General features: G+C 40.7%; 1 protein-coding gene across 11 annotated transcripts in view; it reads right to left on the bottom strand.

The window, feature by feature from the left end:
• Positions 1-23,244, bottom strand: part of pms1 (PMS1 homolog 1, mismatch repair system component) — a 117,165-nt gene that overhangs the window by 3,842 nt on the left and 90,079 nt on the right. For 10 of the 11 annotated variants that reach the window (XM_068035624.1, XM_068035628.1, XM_068035626.1 and 7 more), the window contains 3 exons: positions 4,814-5,293; positions 4,073-4,203; positions 1,380-1,540 (listed from right to left, as the gene is read on the bottom strand). In XM_068035624.1, coding sequence (XP_067891725.1) covers positions 1,380-1,540; positions 4,073-4,203; positions 4,814-5,293 — 772 coding nt within the window. The remainder of the gene's footprint in view (positions 1-1,379; positions 1,541-4,072; positions 4,204-4,813; positions 5,294-23,244) is intronic. The other variant, XM_068035634.1, reaches the window with a different exon arrangement.

The following is a 23,244-nucleotide window of genomic DNA, read 5'->3' as shown; positions in this document are numbered from 1 at the left end:
CTTCTTGTGCTACGGCCGGAATCAGATACGAGGTAAAAGATGGTGGGAGAGAAAGGCAGAAGAGCGAAAAAGTGTCAGAACTTGCAAAGGAAATACCTCAGGTCACTTCAGCATTTTACCATTGCGCTGTGGATGCCAATCAGGCAGACAGCGGTGGCTTGCCGGTTCAGTGACGACAAAATTGGACTGCCTGCATCTTGGCAGCAGCCTTTGGGGTTTCCTGGGGGGGGGGGGGGGGGGGAAGCAATTGGGAGGGGGAGGACTGATCGCGAGATAATTACTTTTTGGCGACAGCTTCCAGCAATCCCTTTAAGGACTGCTGTTTAGGCTGCATGTAGACTTTGCTATTCTATGGACAGCTGGCTCAGTGCCATTTGTGTCAAGTTACCTTAATTTTGGGATAAGTGCCTCAAGCAGGCATTAGGCTCCTTATATGCATTTGTGAAGGGATAACTGCCTTTATTAGGTGCAAGCCCTGGGCTGATATTGGAACTTTTACCAACGTGGCAGGAGGCATAAACGGGTGGAGGCACCATGACATTTGTTCATTTGTGGTGTCCAGCTGACTAAAGTATGATTTTTGAATGCTTTAGGATATCTGCGCCAATACCCTATGATGTACGAACCAACATCATAATCTTAATAAAGGTAAATTGCATTAGACTAGTTTTATCATGCCCCTATTATTTTTCCCTCCTTATACTTGTTGAACCATGCAGACAAATCTTTATTTCAAGCCACTTCAGATGCAGAGTATTTGAAAAATACCACTGGCAAATTTATACAAAAGCAAATCAGGGAGCTTTTTGTGTGCTGGAAACCTTCAAAAGTTTCTTATCGACCAAGCAGCCTGTTAGTGCATCAGTGAATCCACCAAGATGTTGCGCCATTGCATTGTTCTCAGGTTAGTGCCTGAAATTCACTATATTTCTCAACCTCAGTTTCAGCGATCAATGCCAAAGCGGAGGCAATGAGTTTCCTCTGAGGTAGGAGGCAAAAATAGAGCGAGGAAGACATTCCATTGCTTATGAGCATTCCCTAGCTGCCAAGTTACATAGAATCATTGCTAGGAGCATATCAGCATCCCCTCCCCCATCTTAAAGGAAGAGTGGAGAATCTTATACAGGAATAAAAATACTTGGAAGTTAAAACATTATATCACTTTTTAAAAATATTATAAAATCACTTCCTATCACTAACATCTGATTTTACCTCCCTAACATGCATATGAATAAAACAATGAAAAAACAGGCTTAACAGCACAATTTTATCCTGTTCCAGTGTCATCAGGTTTTCATTGTAAAACCTTTCAACTTCCACAAAGACCACCTGCTAACTTGATGTATTACTTTTTGGGGCATTTTCCACAAGTGTCTTACCTCCAAATAATTTACAACCTTTAGAGGCCTGCATTGGTATACACTCTGGGCATTTTTATTTAAAATCGCATTCAGAATTTCTCGTAAATCTGATATACCATAGAAAGGTAAACACCTGGCCATTTCTTGAATTTCCAAATGATGTTCTACTGTTGAAGCACCTAACCATGAAAGAGAGAAAGAACAATTCTAGATTTGACAAATTAAATTTTTTAATATATAAGTATTTGCAATGCATGCAGTTAAATAAGTGAATACTTTTTTTTTAAAGTGATTATTTAAATGCTAAAACTTAAATACAGTACTAACTTAAGAAACTTTCCTTCTGTACCACAATAAACTGACAAGTACAAATGGGCTCTGTTTTGAAATTGAAGTGCTATAGCTATTTCAACTTAAGTTAACTACAGCTGCAAACCTTTGCAAGGTTTATCAAAAGTTGCCTCAGGCATTGACTTGCTCCTTGTGTTAACAATTCCCACATGGCCTGAGTGACATTTGGCAACCTCTCGGGGATGGCAATACTAAGCAGATTTAAACAAGGCAGTGTGTCTTTCCCCAAGAAAAGGAATCAGTTGTCAAATATGTTTAATAACAAATTTCATCCAGGGTCAGTGCCTGCATCACCCTGCACAAGGAGCAAGCCCCAGTGGAATGTGTGAGTGACGTATTGCTGAATTGCACATATATGTTAGAAGATCTTCCTGGCAGGGACACTGAAAAACCATCATCTCAGCAAGGGGAAAATAAATCTTCACATGGTGACCTTTCTTGGAAATAACCATTCTGTTTTAAACAGTCTCAAGTGGAAATGTTCTCTAGTTCCAACCACTGAGAATCTACTTCCATTAATAAGATTGATATTGAGTACCAAACTTTTCTTTTTTCCATTTTTCTCTATTACTTGTCACAGAACGACTCCTTGGACTTGTAAGTTTTATTATAAAACCAAAGCACTTGTTCAAAAATGTTATATTGTTCAATATCAAAGATTACAATTTAACTCAGGAATGATGATTCTCTAATAGAAGTCAATTTTTCTTCTTTTAAATTTCTTTCAAAATAGAAACTAGCAAAGCCAAAAGTCACCAATTCAGTTAATAACTCAGTTTTGTCATTTCCCTCACTATTCTTCCTTTTTACTATTAACCACTTCAGTAAAAAGTGAGATGGTACAGTCCAATGTGTAGACATCTCCAATGAATATGGTCAGTGATGCTCCTCGTTAGCCCACCAGGAGGTGCACTTAAATGGTTTCATCTTTCCCTTTTACTTCACGTTGAAATTCTTTAGAATTAACTTCAAAATAAAGAGCATCCATACACCTAAGTCGGCAATTTAAATTGAGCTGATTTGAAAGTCCATCGAATTTTAAATGAAGCTATGTTGACTGACTAAATTAAACCTCAAAACAGCAATTTAAAAAAAAACAATGTCAATAGGGGACATACATTGTCTACAGGATGGGCACAGTGTTACAAATTATTGAGACAAATATTTGCTGTACAACACTAGCTGAATCTTGATTTTGCCTTTTGGTGACTTGTGTATACTAGGTCAGGTATCTTATCCTGAACTTTGCTTGGATCAATTTCGAAATCATATTTCAAGATCATTATCTTAGATATGGTGTGTGGATTATAAAATTCTAACGAAGTGAGAAAACTGACAACATTCAGCATTGGTTACTGGGAGATTAATGCAATGCAGTCGCGTAAATGGAAATGTTTGTGCTTGTGCCAAAGGCCAAAATTCAACTTTTTCCCCCAGGTGCACAGCTTTGGTTTGATGTGCTGTCACTGCAAATCTGCTGCAAAGGTTAGACCCCTAAAATTTTTTCCATGTGAGGAAGGTGTGCCTGCAAAAAACTCATGCTCTTTCTTGCACTGACCAGTTACTGACACAGCAATTCTGTCAGAATAATTTATTGCTATTATTGGGTAGAACGCCTTATCTCTGACACATTTTGTATGTTTTATGGATGATTATGTAAAGTATAGATTGCTGGTGACCCAAAAACTGCATTTACCAGTGAGGAGGTCATCACAGAGAGTGCCTTTACACCTCATAGCTCATTTTAGTACATATGGCTTAAATATAGTTTAATAGGCTAAAGTAACCTTCTAGTTCTTACCAGCTGGTGGAAAATAAACAAAAGACTGGGTTATAGTGAAAATAACCAAAAAATGAATCCCAATTTTATCATTCAGACAATTTACATTTGGGGTGCTTTGGCACAGTATTAACAGATTTGAAAAGTGTTTAAATATCACTTACTAATACTGAGATTCTCATTTGTAGTTACAATACCAGTTACTTAATTCAACAAATCTAATCAGAGTGGGCAGCTCATCATATTCACACATGCAAAACAATGGTATTGCTACAAGTTGCCTCTACAAGCAGACGGTGAAGCTCTCGCCAAATGATTTTAGGAATTCATTCATTTCACTTTTTTGAATAAAAGCCAATCTTTGGATCAAACACACAAATTAGCCAGACATTTGTGAAACCTCCAGTTGTACATTTAGAAATAGGTGCATTGCAAATATAATTCTGGCAATAAATAGAATAGGAAATAAAAGAAAACTAATTTCCTTAAATTTCATGTTATTGCAATATTTGGCTTATTTTATTGGTAGGGTTATACTTTAAGAATTATAATACAGTTAACACTTATGCTTACAACATACCTGGTATTAGTTGTATCTTAAACCCATTAAATACAAGTCTGGGATCTGTAAAATAAGTTATCCCATTCAACACTGTGCATTTCTTTTGCATATTACAGAGACCATCTAGGTACTGGGGTCCACCAAGAAGACTGAAATAAACCAGACAACAGGTTAGTGATGGCAATCGCAAGCAGTAGAATGCAGCAGTTAACTGGTATAATAGTTCAAGCGCTTCCATCAAATTTCCTAACGTCAGCTTGCACCATTGGAACCATCACTGCTTAATATGTTTTTAATTGATGTAGTTGGAAATGAAAGGAAGCAATGGACATTTGAGGAAAAAAAGACACTGATTTCTGGAGAAAATCTAAAGCAGATAATATCTTGGAACTATAGATAGAGTTCTGTGCTAACTGTTTGCATTAACTATTACTGAAGGCACTTATGGTACTAACTTCACAGCAAAATTCTTTCAGTACAGACAGGGAAGACGTGTACTATATGTTTGCTTGCCTGGTAAGATAATACACACAAAGCTTAAATAAACTAAGTTTGCAACTATTATGGAAAGCAGGCTGCAAGAGGGAGTATTTAAAATTTTGTTCAATGCCTTAATTATATCACACATTTCAGCCGAGATAAAAATTATTTTCTGGGAGAACGAATACCAAATTTCCCTGATATTAAACTTTCAAAATTATTGATTCTAAAAGCCTACAGAATATAAGGTGCTATACACTTTGTTTATGTTTATAATACCTATTAGTTAGAGCTATTGGAGCATCAAGGGTCTCTGTTTCAAAAATGTGATTCTCCATTAGTCTTCTAAATAGTAGAGCTTCCTCCACCCGAAAAGGATTTAGCAACATCAGCTTCCTTTCAGAGGCAACAACCCATCCATTGTAAGAAGTCAAGCAATTAATGAGATGAAGTCTTTCACCACCTGAGTCACAGCTTTTGGAAAGTCGCTCGAGCTGTTTTTTTAAAGAGCTTAAAGTAAATGGAACATCTATTGTCTTACAAGGTGGTTCCAAGCTGGTTTTGTGATGGGCTTGTGACTGGAAAAGCTTATCTAAAATTTGCTGGTTTGAAAGTGGTGCGTTGTGTCTGTGCTTCTTAATAACTTTAGTTGCTGGGGCCAAGTTTGGTTGTTTCTCTTCTTCTTGAGGATTTTCTTCCATTGCTTTCTTCAGCTGTAAATTGTATCTGTCTAGGTCTTTTGCAGCTTTCTCCTCATATCTAAAAGAAATATTGCTTTATTTAAATACTCAAATTGAAAAATACACAAAGCTACTACAAGACCATTATGCTGCACATTTTGGGACACTCAAAACCACTTCTCAGTTTACCTGAAACGCACAGTATAAATTGGAGTTTGGCCTAGGGCGTAAGACCACCCTCATGAATTAGTGTCACACTACTTTGGCTCCAGATTGCCTGGAGTATAACTGTAAACATAAAGGATTTTTTAAAAATGCCAGTGGAAGGAACCAGCAAAATCATTATTAATAATGATTAATTTTTTAATTAAGCTTTGAATTTTTACCATGAGTCAAGAGAAACAAAAATGGTTATGAGAAGAAATTTGTAATTAGTAAGGATCTATTACATTTCAAGTTGACTTACTTACTTAGGACATAGAAAACCATGGGATATAATATTGTGCAATATTCAATAATCCACATCTGACTGCACATAAATTTCAACTAAAAGTATCAAACAGTTTCACAACAAATAAAAGTCTGCATCACTATATTAACCATGGAAAGCAGTTGAGGCCAAATCATTAAATATATTCAAGACAGTTAGATATAGTTCTTAGGGCTGAAGGGATCAAGGGATATGGGGAGAAAGCAGGAACAGAGTACTGCGTTTGGATGTTCAGCCATGATTGTATTGAATGGCAGAGCAGGCTCGAAGGGCCAAATGGCCTAATCCTGCTCCTATTTTTCTAGGTTTCTAAGCAGCATTTTCTCTATATGTTTGCTATGCAAAACAATGTACCATTTTGAATGTACTTATTTGTAGAAAAACGTAGGGCCACCTCAGCTTGGATGCCTTGGCCGAGAAAGGGCATAAAAGAACTACTTGGTGGGGACACAGATTCCAATTTTTCCTTCCTGTGGCAAGCCACCTGATGAATCCCCTGAAGCTGCACAGATGAGATCAGGAACTTTGTAGTAATGCACACTATGGATATGGACCTAGCAATCTCACTGAAAGTTCAAATGGATATTCCAGACAAAGCTCACAGGAACTGTATGTCAGCTTTAAAGTAGCTATTTCCCAACATTAAAAATGACATTTGAAGATTGTTACTCAAGTTTGATCTTTCTCTTTTAGAGACATAAGCAACCATCCTGCATTTTGAGATGATCATAGTCACCAGAAAATTTCCACATTCATTTTAGAATGCTATGGTATGTAGAACTAATGCTTTCTAATGTAGAAGTACTGACTGAAAATAACATTTTATTACACCAGTTGTGATGAGATCAGATCAGATGAGGAGACGAGAAGTGTTGCCAGAAAGGACGACAGTTATGTTGTGATAAAATGGTATTTTCAGTTAATACTCAGATCATTGCTGATATCAGGGAAGCACCAGACATAGTATTGTTAGCTCTGAAAAAGAGCATAAGAATCCTGCAACAGTGATAATCATCCCCATTATTCATACACAAAAACTACTGAACTCTAGTATTGGGAGTACAGTCAAAGCCAAATGTTTAATTCAATTTAAAGCTACAATTAAAAAGACTTCAGCTATAACACATTCCAAATATTTATCCTTCCTTTTAATGCTTCAATTCAAAAGTTGAATTGTTTTTTCCACAACTGAAACAAGCAAGAAACATCCAAATTGAGAATTCGAAATTACTTAGGGTATAAGATAATTTATAATAGCAAAATAAGTAGATTTGAAAATACTCAATTTCAACATTACAACTTTTTTATATTATTTACAATGGGAAATAAAAAAAAACAATTAATTACCTATAGAACTGACTTTCCAACCTGGGCTGCTAATGTCTACCCATTCAGCCAATGCGCTTTGAAAGCAGTTTTATTCTAAGAATCCCTAAAATAGGAATTCTCTATTTTTACACATGAAGTAATTTAAGTCCTCACTGTAAACTGGATAAATGATTTCAAAATAGAATCATAGAATGTTTACCACACAGGAGGTAGCCATGCCAGCTCTCTGCAAGAGTAACTCAACAAGTCCCACTCCCCCTCTTTTCCTCTTAGCCATGGAAATTTTTTCTCTTCGGATAGTTCTCTTTTGAAAACCTCGATTGAATTGGCCTCCATCACACTTTCAAGCAGTGCATTCCAGATCCTAAGTATTCACTGCATAAAAATGTTTTTCCTCATGTCACTGTTGCTTCTTTTGCCAATCGTCTTAAATCGATGTCCACTGGTTCTTGATCCTTCCGCCATTGGGAACAGCTTCTTCCTATCTACTCTGTCCAGACCCCTCATGATTTTGAGCACCTCTATTAAATCTCCTCTTAATCTTCTCTTCTGCAACAAGAACAGCCCCAGTATCGCCAACCTATCCACATAACTGAAGTTGCTCATCCCTGGAACCATTCTCATGAATCTTTTCTGCATCCTCTCTAATGCCTTAACATCCTTCCTAAAGTATGGTGCCCAGAACTGGACACAATACTCCAGTTGAGGCACAACCTGTGTTTTATACAGGTTTATCATAACTTCCTTGTTTCTGTACATTATGCCCCTATTTATAAGGCCCAGGATCCAATATACTCTATCAACCACTTTCTCAACCTGTCCGACAACCTTCAGTGATTTGTGCACATATTCTCCCAGGTCCCTCTGCTCCTGCACCCCCTTTAGAATTGTACCCTTTAACTTATCATGCCTCTCCTTGTTCTTCCTACCAGAATGAATCACATCACACTTTCCTACATTAAATTTCATCTGCCACTTGTCCACCCATTCCACCATCCTGGCCACGTTATCTTGAAGTTTATCATAATCCTCCTCACAGTTCACAATACCTCCAAGTTTTGTCTCAAATGCAAATTTTGAAATTGTGCCCTGCACATCCAAGCCTAGGTCATTAATATATATCAAGAAAAGCAGAGGTCCCAACACTGACTACTGGGGAATTCCACTATATACCTTCCTTCAGTCCGAAAAACAACCGTTCAGAACTACTCTCTGTTTCCTATCACTCATCCAATTTCGTATCCATACTGCTACGGTCCCATTTATTCCATTGGCTCTATCTTTGCTAACAAGCCTGTTATGTGACACTTTATCAAAAGCCTCTTGGACGTCCACGTACACCACATCAACCGCATTACCCGCATAAACCCTCTCTGTTACCTCATCAAAAATCTCCTAAGAAGGCATAAGGAATCCTTGCCTTTACTAGCCGAGGTACAGAATATAAGAGCAGGGAGGTTATGCTGGAACCGTATAACTCATTGGTTAGGTCACAACTTGAGCACTGTGTGCAGTTCTGGTCACTTCATTACAGAATGGATGTAATTGCACTAGAGAGTGTACAGAGGAGATTTACGAGGATGTTGCCAGAACTGGAAAAATGCAGCTATGAGGAAAGATTGGATAGGCTGGGGTTGTTCTCCTTGGAACAGAGAAGGCTGAGGGGAGATCTGATTGAAATGTACAAAATTTTGAGGGGCCTGGATAGAGTGGAGGTGAAGAGCCTATTCACCTAAGCAGAGAGGTCAGTGAGTAGGGGGCATGTATTTAAAGTGATTGGTAGAAAAATTAGAGGGGAGATGAGGAAAGCCTTTTCACCAGGAGTGTGGTGGGGGTCTAGAACTCACTGCCTGAAAGGGTAGTTGAGGCAGAAACCCTCAACTCATTCGAAAGGAGTCTGGATATGTACCTCAAGTACCATAATCTGCAGGGCTATGGACCAAATGCGGGAAGGTGAGATTAGAATAGGTGGATCGTTTTACGGCCGGCGCAGACATGATGGGCCAAGTGGCCTCTTTTTGTGCCTTAAACTTTATGATTTTATTTTTATTTATTTATTTTTTAAATTTTTTTTTTTTTTTTTTAGAGATACAGCACTGAAACAGACCCTTCAGCCCACCAAGTCTGTGCCGACCAACAACCACCCATTTATACTAATCCTACATTAACCCATATTTCCTACCATTCTCCTACCACCTACCTGCACTAGGGCCAATTTACAATGGCCAATTTACCTATCAACCTGCAAGTCTTTGGCTGTGGGAGGAAACCGGAGCACCCAGCAGAAACCCATGCGGTCACAGGGAGAACTTGCAAACTCCGCACAGGCAAGTACCCAGAACTGAACCCGGGTCGCTGGAGCTGTGAGGCTGCGGTGCTAACCACTGCGCCACTGTATGAAGTTAGCTAAACACAATTTGCCCTTAACAAATTGTACTGACTTTCCTTAATTAATCCATATTTGTCTAAGTGACTATTAATTTTGTCCCGAATTATCGCTTCTAAACACTTTTCCAAGGTTAAACTGATTGGCCTGTCATTGCTGGGCTTGTCCTTATGGCCTTTTTTGAACAAGGGTGTAACAGTTGCAGTTCTCTAGTCCTCTGACACCACACCTATATCTAAGGAAGATTGAAAGGTTATGGCTAGTGCCTCTGCCATTTTCACCCTTACTTCCCTAAGTATCCTTGGATGCATCTTATCTGGTGCTGGTGACTTATCAACTTTAAGTACAGCCAGCCTATCTATTATCTCCTCTATCAATTTTTAGCCCATCGGGTGTCTCAGCCACCTCCTCTTTCACCAATACCCGGGTTGCATCTTCTTCCTTGCTAAACACAGATGCAAAATACTCATTTAGTCCATCAACCACGCCCTCTGCCTTGATGTGTAAATCCCCTTGTAGCTCCCTTTTCTGCCCCACTCCTTTTACTATATACATGCCTATAGATAACTTTTAGATTCCCTTTTATATGTTAAGGATGAGTCTCTTCTCATACGTTCTCTTTTTTTGTTTTTTCACTTCCCCTCTGAACCCTCTCAATTGTATTATCCACCTGATTTCTGTCATATGCACCCTTTTTCTGCTCGAACCAGGAATTTTCATCCCAAGGAGAGAGAAGAAACAGCAAATACTTTTATTTATATCGCATATTAACAGCAACAAAAAAAACTCCCAAAGCCCATAATCAAAAAATGAACAGAGAGGTTGGCAATATTGCTTCTCCCTATAAGCCAAGATTGATTGGAAAATGCAGCCTTCAAGTGATAATGCACATGTTTTTAATACTATTGTAACAGAAAAACACACTTGGCTATATTGCAGCTAGAGAAACTCTAGTTTAAGGTCATTGTTGAACCTCGTTTCTTTAGTGATCTGTGAATGTAACTAGAAATGGGCATTTCATTTAATAAGCTACAAAATATTCGCATTAAAATAGTTTTAAGCAATACACTGTTAAAAGCTATATATTGACTACATGTTTAAAATTATATTTTAAAACAATCATAAACTTGGATTCAAGTAAATTTTGCTACCCTTCCGCTACTAAGCATTGAAATTCTCTAATCATTAAACTGAGCCTGCAGAGAACAGTTGCCAAAAATCCACAGAAACAGGCTAATGACGTTTGCACCTGGAGTTCATTAACCCACCAAAAAATTTAGCACCTATAGTGTAACTTTAAAAAAAAACAAGTTACATGCCAAATTTAATTGTAGGAAATTATCTCTATTAGGGAAATATATTTTAGTGTGTAGTACAATTTACTGTTTCCTGTTAAGTCTTTTAAGTATCGAGAGATGATCTCTTTTCATTTGAACATTCAAAGTCAATTAAGTGCAGGTATAGTTAAAGATATTTTTAAAAAGTTTCTTCAACAGTTGCAACTAATTATGATTTATCCAATTCACATATGGTACCTTTATTCAATTCAACCTATTCAATCCAAGTGGGTTCCTGGGACAAGCAATAAATCATATCCAAGAAGTAGTGGAGAGACGGCTTCAACTATAACTGTTGAGATAGAAACCATCTGCTACCTGTACAGCTCGAGGGGAAAATCACTTCAACAGAAACTTAATCCTTTAACAGAGTTACAGCTTTGACCTGACCACTGAGTTATGTACTGTTACCAATTAAAAACTCTGTTTCTTTTTGGATTATGCAAGTCTTTGGTGTGGTCACCTCTAGACCTTATACTAATTATCCCCCAACCCCCATTCATTTCCCTCCACCAAAGGTGCAGCTAAAGGCACTACAGACACCCCTACAATTGCTATGACAGGCAAACGGTTGGCACCGTAGGACTCATTAATTAATATTCAGCTAAGTACCTCAAAGAACCACAGTCATCTTACTTTAGCACCAAGTTATCTATATTTCCTGCCCAATAGTTCAAAGAACAAAAGTTGCACAATTTGGCATGACACATAAAAATATAAGAAATAGGGGCAGGATTAGGCCAGTTGGTCCCTCGGGCCTGCTCCACCATTCAATAAGATCATGGCTGATCTGATTGTGGCCTCAACTCCACTTTACAGCCTGTTCCCCATAACCCTTTAATCCCTTGTAGATCAAAAATCTGTCTAGCACATGGTGGTTTTCTTAATGGAGAAGAATGATATTTAAATAAGGAAGAGTGAAAGGATGGAGGGGAAGGACAGATTAAAACAAAATTAAGCAGCTCCCTAACAGCTCAATGGGTAAAGACTTTGCCAATTTAGCAGTAAACCATACAAACCAGAAGGTCCCAGATTCCACTCCTGATCCACGCTGAGTTTCCTGATTTGAACTGGAGTATTACAACTGATCTCTGCCTCCGAGGCAGTGGAAACTTCAGCCAACATTCCCGCTCCTGATTGCTGTTCAGAGACCTCCCACCAGAAAGTGCTCATATGACAACAGGCAAGATCAGGATGAGGCTTTGCTAAATCAGCATAAACTGGGTTGGGGAGGGGGTGGGGGGGGGGGGGGGGGGTGAAAGCTTCCTAGTTCACATATAGTGCCATAACCTGTGGTGTGCTTATCTCCTGATCCATCAGGAGGGTTCTGCAAATATTCTGATCATAAAGGTGAAGAGAATGGATCCCATCTTTGGGATAAGCTGCTCAAGTTATACAATTTGGTCCACAGCAGTTAAGAAATACTAAGATGTGCATCCAATCTTTTAACATGTACTGCATAAATTCTATGGAGCCAATAGTTAGACTGCACCTTTAAATTGAGTAAATATAAACTGGTTTACTTAAAAATTGAATGACTGAATTCTCCATATCTCTCATCCCATTTAAGATGGTGCTCTGCATCCATATTAATCTTTTTGATCAAAAGGATGGGTTAGTACTGGGTGAGATGTCTGTGGGCTTACATACCAGCGCCATTCTTCTGCCAACATTAAGAGATGTGGCAAGCAAAAAATATTGCACAGCAAACAATTTTTCTGTGCAATGAATATATTTGTATGAATACTATAATAGTAATACAAAGGTAGTATTAACTCTCAGTTCTAGGAGCAACTTAGGGTGTACACAAGCACAATACAATTATTGTTGATAAAAGTACTTTGGAATTTCGCCAGTTCCTGTACAATGGCCATGGTAAGTTGGAAGGAAGGCATGTTGACAGTACAATGGCTTGTTAGCTTAGGCAGCAGTAGCCTTACAGGTACATGGAATTGAGGTGTCAAAGCAATTATTCCAAACATCTCCAAATTGTCTTTGCTCTTGGGATGTGGACAACATTGGCAAAGTTGCCTTTTTATTGCCCATTTCTAGATGCCCTGAGGTTACACAAAAAAAAATTCCAGGATTTTACTTTATCTGAAATTTCTTTTTACATGACAGGAAATCGCCAGTGTCCTGGCCAATATTTATCCCTCAATCAACATCACAAAAACAGATTATCTGGTCATTATCACCTTGCTGTTTGTGGGAGTTGGGTGCCACATCTCCTATATGGCAATAGTGACAACACTTCAAAAGTACTTCATTGGCTGTAAAGCACTTTGAGACATTTGATCGTCAGGAAAGGAACTGTATAAATGCAAGTCTGTCTTTCTTGAACTAAATTAAATACTTTATATAATAAGTTCCCACAGAGTTTTAAATCCACATCCAAGTAGCCTATTACAAAAATGCAGATGTCCACGTCACTTGCCCCTTGACAGGTGCCGATGACTGCTGGACCGATCGTCGTCTAATTTGGTCCATCATTTCCATCAACCTGGCTCCTAAACAATGACAGCAACAGAAACACTGCCAAAAGAAAATTAACATTGAAGGTTTCAAGGATCCCACAAAGGCAGCTCTTCTCAGCCAGCGCGTTACAGGCAACCTCTCTACTCCCGGCCAACAGGAGCGACAGTGAGTCCACAGTGCTTAGTCCACCATAATCAGCAATTGTGAAGCACTTGGCTTCTCTACCAGGAAAGAGAGAGACTGGTTTGATGAGAATGACCAAGAGATACAGGAGCTAATTAAGTGTAAGTGCAAAGTGTTCACAGACTGGAAGTATCAACACACTTCAAGAGAAAAGCAGCAGACCTATAGGTGTCTGAAGGCAGTGATACAACAAAAAACCCAAATCATAAAGAACAAACGGCAGGTGGAAAATGCACGGGAGATCCAACATCTTGCGGACAACCATGATATGTGCGGGTTTTTTAGTGCTGTAAAGAAAGTCAATGGCCCAAATATTCAAGGGCCCACCCCGGTGAGAGCCAAGCACGGAGGAGAGCTTATCAAGGACAGAGAGGCAGTCAGCGCCTGCTGGAGGGAACATTTCAAACAGCTCCTCAACTGAGACCCTGTCTTTGACCCAAGTGTCCTTGACTCCATCCCTCAGTACGCTATCCGGCTTAGTCTTAGTGCTACCCTGGCCCAAAAGTTAAAAAGGCCTTTCATCAGCTGAAAAACAACAAGGCCTCTGGAGTAGAAAGAATCCCTGAAGAAATCCTAAAACATGGCAAAGATACACTCCTGGCACAATTATACAACCTCATATCCCTTAACTGGGAAGAGCAGCACATACCAGGGGCTCTCGGGATTCTGTTACCATGACCACCTTCAAGAAAGGAGGTAAATCCGATTGCAGTAAATACAGGGGAGATCATTGCAAGGGTCCTCCTCAATCGCCTCCTCCCGGTAGCCAAAGAGCTTCTCCCAGAGTTGCAATGTGGATTTCACCCACTAAGAGGCACTACAGATATGATCTTCACTGCGCAGCACATCCAGGAGAAATGCAGGGAGCAGCACCAACCACTGTACATGGCCTTTTCAACCTCGCAAAAGCCTTTGACTCTGTCAATCGCGATGGTTTATGTAGAGTCCTCCTCAAATTTGGCTGCCCTCAGAAATTTACCATCCTTCGTCTACTACCAACGGGACCCACTACAGACCTATCAGTGAAGATGGGGTCAAACAAGGCTGTGTCATTGCACCAATTTTCTTCTCCATTTTCCTCACTGCAATTCTGTATCTCACCTCCAGCAAGTTCCCCACAAAAGTAGAGATAATCTACAGGATGGATAGAAAATTATTCAACCTTCGTGGTCGCCACTCCAAAACTAAGGTCACTCAAACCTCAGTAAGCAGACCACACTGGTGTATGTGCTCTCTTTAGCTGTCAGCTGTGGCTCAGTTGGTAGGACTCTCGCCTGATTCACCAGGTTCAAGTCCCACTTCAGGGCTTGAGCACAAAAATCAAGGCCGACACTCCAGAGGGAGTGTTGCATTGTTGGAGATGCCATCTTTTGGATGAGACAGTTAAACCGAGACCCCATCTTCTTGCTTGGGTGGATGTAAAAGATTCCATGGCACTATTCCAAAGAAGAACAGGGGCGCTATCCCTGGTGTCCTGGCCTATATTTATCCCTCAATCAACATATCTGGTCATTATCACATTGCTGTTTGTGGGAATTTGCTGTGTGCATACTGGCTGCCGTGTTTCCTGCATTACAACAGAGACTGCACTTCAAAAAGTACTTCATTGTCTGTAAAGTGTTTTGAGATGTCTGGTGGTTGTGAAAGGCACGATAAATGCAAGTCTTTTTCCCTTACTCGGAGACTAAGCTCCAAGTCATCGTTGACTTCTTCAAAGCATATGAGAGGATGGGCTTTACTTTAAACACCCAGAAAACTAAGGTCCTCTTCCTCTGCTCCCGCAGTATGACATTACCCGCCACCCCACTCCGTCTATTTAGATTCACAACGAGACCCTAGAAAGCATGGACCATTTTCCATATCTCAGGAGTTTCCTCTTGATGAAGGCAGACAAAGATGACAAAATTGACCACCACTCCAATTTGCCAGTTCAACCTTCGGCTGACTGTGAAAAAGAGTATTTGAGGACCGCAAACCTGGGTCTACAATCACGGTATTCCAGGCAGCAGTGATCCTCATGCTCCTACATGCTTCAGAAACCTGGACAATCTCCAATAGGTACTTCAAGGCATTGGAGCAACAACACCAATGCTGTCTCTGCAAAATCCTTCAAATTCATTGGCAGGATAGTCAGTCTAATGTTAGTATCCTCTCCTAAATCAACATTTCTAGCATCAACACGCTATCAGCCAACATCAACTTCGTTGGGCGGGTCACTTTGCTCACATTCGTGACACCAGGTTCCTGAAACAACTATTCTACTCCGAATGTCATCGCAGCAAGAGTCCCAGGAGGACAGAGGAAATGCTTTAGGGAGGTTCTCAAAGCATCCTTGAAACGATCCAAAATACCTATTGATTCATGGAAAACCCTGGGGTGCGACCGCCCAAAATGGAGAAGCAGCATTTGGGAAGGCACTGAGCACCTAGACAGACTTTGTAGCACCTGGAGGCCAAGTCCAGGCAGTGCAAGTTGCCACACTAAAGGTTAATATGCAAGTAAAGGGTTCATGGAGTTGGGGGCAATGTATTAGCATGGAGAGAGGATAGGACAGGAAGCAAAGAGTAGGGATATACAGGGCATTTTCAAGTTGGCAGGCTGCAACTGGTGGAGTGCAGCAAGGATTGGTGCTGGGGCCTCAGCTATTTACAATCTATATTAATGACTTAGATAGACAAAGAGACAGAGAGTAATGTATCTAAGTTTGCTGATGATACAAAGCTATGTGGGATGCAAGCTGTGAGAAGGATACAAAGGCTGCAAAGAGATATAGACTGGTTAAGTGAGTGAGCAGCAAAGTGGCAGATGGAGTATAATGTGGGAAAGTGAGTGGTTATTCACTTTGGTTGTAAGAATAGAAAAGCACAATAATTTTTAAAAGGTGTGAAACTTGTAAATGTTGGTGTTCAGAGGGAGTTGGGTGTACTCGTGCAGGTACAGCAAGCACTTAGGAAGGTAAATGGCACATTGGCCTTTATTGCAAGGGGATGGGAGTACAAGAATAAAGAAGTCTTGCTACAATTGTCCAGGGCTTTGGTGAGACCACACCTGGAGCACTTTGTCTCCGTATCTAAGAAAGGATATACTTGCACTGGAGGCAGTACAGCGAAGGTTCACTAAATTGGTCCCTGGGTTGAAAGGGTTGCCCTTTGATGAGTAAATTAGGTCTATATTCTCTGGAGTTTAGAAGAATGAGAGGTGATCTCATTGAAACATACAAGATTCTGAAGGGGATAGACAGTGCAGACACTGAGGTTGTTTCTCCTGACTGAGGAATCTAAAACATGGGGGCACAATTTCAGAATAAGGAATGAGGAGAAATTTCTTCACTCAAAGGGTTGTGAATCTTAGGAATTCTCTACCCCAGAGGGTTGTGGATGCTCCATCACTGAATATATTTAAGGCTGAGATAGACAGATTTTTGGTCTCTCAGGGAATCAAGGGAGAAGGGGAGAAGGCGGGAAAGTGGAGATGAAGCCAAAGGTCAGCCATGATTGTACTGAATGGCAGAGCAGGCCCAACAAACCATATGGTCTACTCCTGCTCCTATTTCTTACTTTCTTATTTTAAAAAAGACTAAGATTAAAAACTAACCCTCACCCACAACATTTCTGACTCTTGAAACAAAATTGACCAGTAATATTTTACTATGAAATACTTTCATATTGCAGAACTTCTCCTGCTTGAGGTGATTCTGTGGCATGCTGAAGCTGTTGGTACTATGAAAATCTCCCTTTTGATACTGTGCAATGAATTTCAGAACACCTGTGTAATAGAGAAATAAACGGGTGCATAAGCTGTTATTTAGAAATTGTGATCATAATTTTCTGTTCGCACAGGCCAGTTCACACAGCCTGTCACTAGGTCTCACATCACTTGTCTGATGTTCTGTGCTTTGAGTGGGAGAGAAAGTGCTTGGTTTGCAGACTTGTGCAACAGCCCATCCAAAAAAAAATTCAAAGGGCTCACAGAAATACTTACACTTACCATTCCAGTATCTCTAACTCCACAGAAATCCCTAGCTCTTCTTTGCATACTACAGCACTTTTAGCATTCCTTCCCAAACTCCAGATGCTGCTGCCTATAACCCGATGGGACTGAGTCCCAATACTGCTGCCTCTTGCTGTCTGCAGTTGTACAGGACAGGTAAAGGCAGAAGCGTAAGAAAGATGGAGAGGCAAGAAAGAAAATAATCAAGGGAAAAGTGAAAGACAAATGAGTAGATGCATGAAAGACACAGAAACAAATAACAGAGAAGTGGGGGCAGAGAAAGAAAGAACTGAAAGAGGTAGAAATTACATTGGCTAAACATTCCAGGACAAACTAAATCGAGAGTTGAACATGGTGTTCATTTATGATTCAAAAACGATTTAATCATACAAGACTCGCTTGATAGTTGCAACACATGAATCCGGCCCACTGCTTCATATGTTTACAAAGTACAGCTCAGAAACAGGCTATTCGGCCCAACTTGTCCATACCAGTGTTTATGCTCCGTAGATGCCTCCTCCTACCTTACTTCAATACCATTGTCTTCCACAAGATGGCTTTCCTTATACATCTGACTTAAAACACAGCAGATAAAACTGACAAAGAATCTACTTTAAAAGAGTAGCATTTAGCATTATTAGCATTGCATTTCAGCAGCAAGTAGTTTGAGATATAAATATAACTTTTAATTGAACAAATTTTTTTTACCACCCAGCGATCAGTACATTGTATATGCACACTTTACACTTATCCCTTCCCCCAATTTCTTCTGAAAAACAGCAGGTATTGCGTCATAGTAAAATAACTTCATGGTTCAGAAGGCCACTAAGAGTGAAGAACAAGCAGTGCATGACATCAGGAGTAGCAGCATAATGGCCATCTAACTGAAGGTTTACAATTACAAAAAAGTTATTTGCATGATCTAATGTGGCAGGGATTCTACCTTTAAAAAAAAAAGGGTGGGGAAGTGAAAGAATGTGCTGTGTTTTTAATTACAATAAATTAAAGCACCTCTAATGTATTCTTTTATGCTTATACAAAATTTGTCACCAAGACGCTTTAAATAACATGCATATCTGCATGGTTAAGTAAGTATATTCACAAGCCAAAGTGATGAAAGCCATCTTGTGGAAGACAACAGTACTGCAAACTTTTGCCATTCACAATTTATTTAACATGGTGCTTATCAAGCTCCAAGAATTAACCGAACAGTTAGAGACATGTACATGGTTGAGATACTGGCAGAGTACATCAGCTGCAGAATCAAATTTGTCAAAACACTCTGGAAAGCATGACTCAGTCAAAGAGGGAACAAACTTTTCCTGTACATGGATCAATTTTCTCTGTACAGGAATTCCCCACAATGCTTTGTAAGCACTGTAAATCATTGAAAATATCAAGGAGTATTTTGTACTGTACAGTGCAGAACTACAACCTATCTCAATTTATACTAAAATTAGCCAGCAATATATAGAACTGTGATTGTATTTTTAATTCTGACTCTCACTGCCAACACTGTACTTTACAGATTTGCCATTTGGGTTGGGAGGTGTGTGTGCAGGAGAACTGTGATTGAATGAAAGGCTGGAGATTAAATGATTAAAAGGATGATGGTGCAAGGCAAAAGGAGATGGTAATGGGATAAGTAAAGAATGAAAAGATGGGATTAGATGTGTTGTAAGCAGAATCATCAACAACTGCCGTCCAAAACAAAAATTGTCGGCAGAGGTTGCGGTCCGAAATTACTATTGAACTTAACGTAGAGTCTGGAGGGCTGTAAAGTGCCGAATCGAAAGACGAGGTCCTATTTTGAGCTTACGTTGAGCTTCAATAGAACAGTGTAGGATGCCAAGAACTAAAATGGCAGGCGGATAGAAGCTTGGAGTCATGCTTGCGGACTGGAGAGAGATTTCTGCAAAGCAATCACACAATCTGCGTTTGATTTCCCCAATGAGACTGCATCGTGAGCCGCAAGTACAGTTTACTAAATTGAAAGAATTATAAGTAATTGTTGTATAACCTGGAAGGAATGTTCCTGGCCTTGGATGGTGGGAAAGGAGGAGGTAAAAGTGCAGGTGTTGCATCTCCTGCATGGGGAGGGACTGCTGGGGGTAACTGAGGAGTGGACCAGGGTGCCACAGAGGAAACAGTCCCTTCAAATGCTGAAAGGGGAGCAGAGGGGAAGATGTGTTTGGTGGTGGTATTATGCTGGAGTGGCAAAAAAATGGCAATTTGTTGAAAGTGGAGGCTGGCGTAGTGAAAGGTGAGATGTTGTTTCTGGGAGAGAGGGGAAGGGATGAGAGCAGAAGTACAGGAAACAGAATGGACACTGTCATGCAGACTCCCACCTGCCAAGAATGAGGCACATTAGTTTCACCACATGGACATTAAATTTCAAATTGTTACTGGGAAGAAAAGGCAGCCTATTACAAGGGGTTGCCAAGCCCCTGGTCGGAAGGACATTTTTGCATATTACCAGCAGACAGTGTTGGAACAAAGGAGCTACCCCCCGCCCCACACACAGAACAGACATGGTCAGACCAGTTTAGTCACATGATTAATTGGCTGTTGCAGAGTTTGAACTGAGAGTTTTAAATTGGAGAAACAGTGTTTGAAGACAGAAAGCTCTGTGCTCCTGGACTGAAAAGACCTCCTCGCCTCCTGTCTGCTCCCATCTCTCTCTCATGGAACTCCATGACCCATTGAAGACACACGAACCCCAAGAGAGAAAAGTCTCCTACAGTGAACAAGGTTTAAGAAGAATACTGGGCCCCAACGAAAAGCAAGACCATACCTTCAAAAAAAGGACTCGACAGGGAGCTCGAAGCACAGGAACAAAAAATACCCTCCTCAGAGATTGCCTCAAACTTCTCCACTTTATCTTTTCTTCTACTCTTTTCTGTCCCTATCTGCATGTGTTTATCGCGTATGCATGCTAGCGTGGGCATGTCCTGCATCCGTAGGCGTTAACCAAATTAGAGTTCAAGTTTATTAAAATTTCACTTTTCATCATTAAACCTAAGAAAGCCTGTTTGTGCTCATTTCTTTGCCTTATAATTGGAAAGCAGTGATCAAGGATTCACCAAGGGGGAGCTTAAAACACTGTGTGTTTAAAATTAAACCCTGTTACAGTAAGACCAGGTGAAGGCTGAGAGGGACCCCTGACACCTTTCTCACCTGGTCGTAACAGCACGGTTGAAGGCCCTGTCAACCAAGTTGGAAGGGAATCCTTGAATCAGATATGTCTTCCCTTTTTCTTATTCGTGGATTGCCCACCACCGTCGTTGACAAGGCCCTCAACCGTGCCTGTTCCATTTCCCATCATGCCCCCTCCCCATCCCAGTCTTCAACTTTCTTCCCATCACCCTCTCAATCCAATCACTACCTGCCTACCTCTTGGGAGTTTGGTGAGTGAGGGAATCTTAAGGGTCAATCTCTTTTAAAAAATCTAGTCTTGTCTGCATTTAGCATTTAACTGAAATTTACTGTTTAAGTTCCTTCCAGCCTTAGGCAGGGATAAACAAGCTCGCTCCTGGAGAGCATCTGTATTTAATTAATTAGGTAACTAATATATTTTGGTTTCTGTAGCTGCAGGTACAGGGGAAGAAGCTGATTGGTGAGTAACTGGTAAAAAGTATTCTACTTATAATAAATAGTTTGTAAAGTTAAGGTCTGACAGGGCAGCTCAGCCAAGTGGAAGATGTATCCAATGGTATGTGGGAAGTCATGGACGCACCATGTATCCTTGACAGAAACCTATGCAGGAAGTGTCACCAGCTGCAAAAGCTTGAGCTACAGGTTTCGGAACTTGAGCGGCAGCTGGTGACACTGATGCATCCGCGAGGCTGAGAACTACATGAATGGCACGTTTAGGGAGGTGGTCACAACGCAGACTAGGAGCAAGTGGGCAGAGAAGGAATGGTTGACTGCCAAGCAGTCTAAGAAAACCAGGCAGGCAAAACAGGAGGACCCTGAGACGATCTTGCTCATTAACTGGTTTTCCATTTTGGATACTGGTGAGAGCGATGGTTCCTCAGAGGAATGCAGCCAGTGCTAAGTCCTTGGCACCAAGGGTGGCTCAACTACAAAGGGCGAGAGGAAGAACAGTGGAAGAGCAAGTGAGAGGGGATTCGTTAGGGGAACAGACAGGCGGTTCTGCTGCCATAGACGTGACTCCAGGATGGTATGTTGCCTCCCGGGTGCCAGGGTCAAGGATGTCAGAGAGCAACTGCAGGACATTCTTCTAGGGGAGGGTGAACAGCCAGAGGTGGTGGTCCACATTGGTACCAATGACAAAGGTAGGAAGAGGGATGAGATCCTAAAAGTGGATTTTAGGGAGCAAGGAGTTTTAAAAAGCAGGACCTGAACAGCAGTAATTTCAAAATTACTCCCAGTGGCACGTGATAGTGAGCATAGGAATAGGCAGATTGAGCGATTGTAAAACTGGTAAGTGTTGATGTTCCGAAAGACTTGGAGGTACTCGTACAAAGGAACGCACAAAGATAACTTGCAGGTGCGGCAGGCTATTAGGAAGGAAAATGGCATGTTGGCCTTTATTGCAAGGGGATCGGATTACAGGAATAAAGTAGTCTTACTAAAATTGTACATGCAAGAAAGGATATACTTGCACTGGAGGCAGCGCAGCGAAGATTCACTAAACTGGTCCCTGGGATGAGGCAGTTGTCCTACGACGAGAGGCTGAGTAAATTGGGCCTATATTCTCTGGTGTCTAGAAGAATGAGAGGTGATCTAATTGAGACATACAAGATTCTGAAAGGGCTTGATAGGGTAGAAGCTGAGAGATTGTTTCCACTGGTCAGGGAATCTAGAACACAGGGACACAGTCTCAGGATAAGGGGCCAATCATTCAGGACTGAGATGATGAGAAATTACTTCACTCAAAGGGTTGTGAATCTTTGGAATTCTCTACCCCAGAGGGTTGTGGATGCTCCATCATTGAATACATTTAAGGCTGGGATAGATAGATTTTTGGTCTCACAGGGAATCAAGGGATATGGGGAGCAGACAGGAAAGTGGAATTGCAGCCCAAGATCAGCCATGATTGTATTGAATGGCGGAGCAGGCTCAATGGGCCATATGGTCTACTTCTGCTCCTATTTCTTGTGTTCTTGAGAGATTGAACACGTGGTTGGAGAATTGGTGTAGGAGGGAGGGCATCAGATCTGAGGCATTGAGACCAGTTCTGGGGCAGGTGGGACCAGTACAAGATGGACAAGTTGCACCTTAGCAGGACCAGGACTAACATCCTTGCAGGGAGATTTGCTTGTGCTGTTGGGGAGGCTTTAAACTAGATTGGCAGGGGGATGGGAACCCGAGAGGGAGCTCAGATTGATGGGAAGCAAAACTGGTAACAGGAAGTAGAAAAGTAGTTAGTGAAATTAGAAGACAGACGAAGCGAAAGCATCAAATAGGATCACAATGCGGAATAATGTTAAAAAGACAAAGTTAAGGGCAATCTATCTGAATGCACGCAGCATTCACAACAAGGTAGATGATTTGAAGGCACAAACAAAGGTAAATGGGTAGGATGTAATTGCCATTATAGAGACGTGGTTGCAGGGTGACCAAGACTGGGAACTGAATATACAAAGATATTCGTCATTTAGGAAGGATAGGCAAAAAGGAAAAGAAGGTGGAGCAGCACTCTTAATAAGGGATGAGATAAGATGATTAGTGAGAGAGGATCTTAGATCGAAGGATCAAGATGTAGAATCAATTTGGGTGGAGCTAAGAAACAGCAAAGGGCAGCAAACATTGGTGGGAGTTGTTTATAGGCCACCAAACAGTAATGGTAATGCTGGGCATGGTATAAATCAGGA

This window comes from Heterodontus francisci, chromosome 7 (genome assembly GCF_036365525.1).
Source record: "Heterodontus francisci isolate sHetFra1 chromosome 7, sHetFra1.hap1, whole genome shotgun sequence".
NCBI classification, from domain to species: Eukaryota; Metazoa; Chordata; class Chondrichthyes; order Heterodontiformes; family Heterodontidae; genus Heterodontus; species Heterodontus francisci.
Note: the sequence above shows the minus strand (reverse complement) of the source record. Positions and strands in the feature narration are given on the sequence as shown.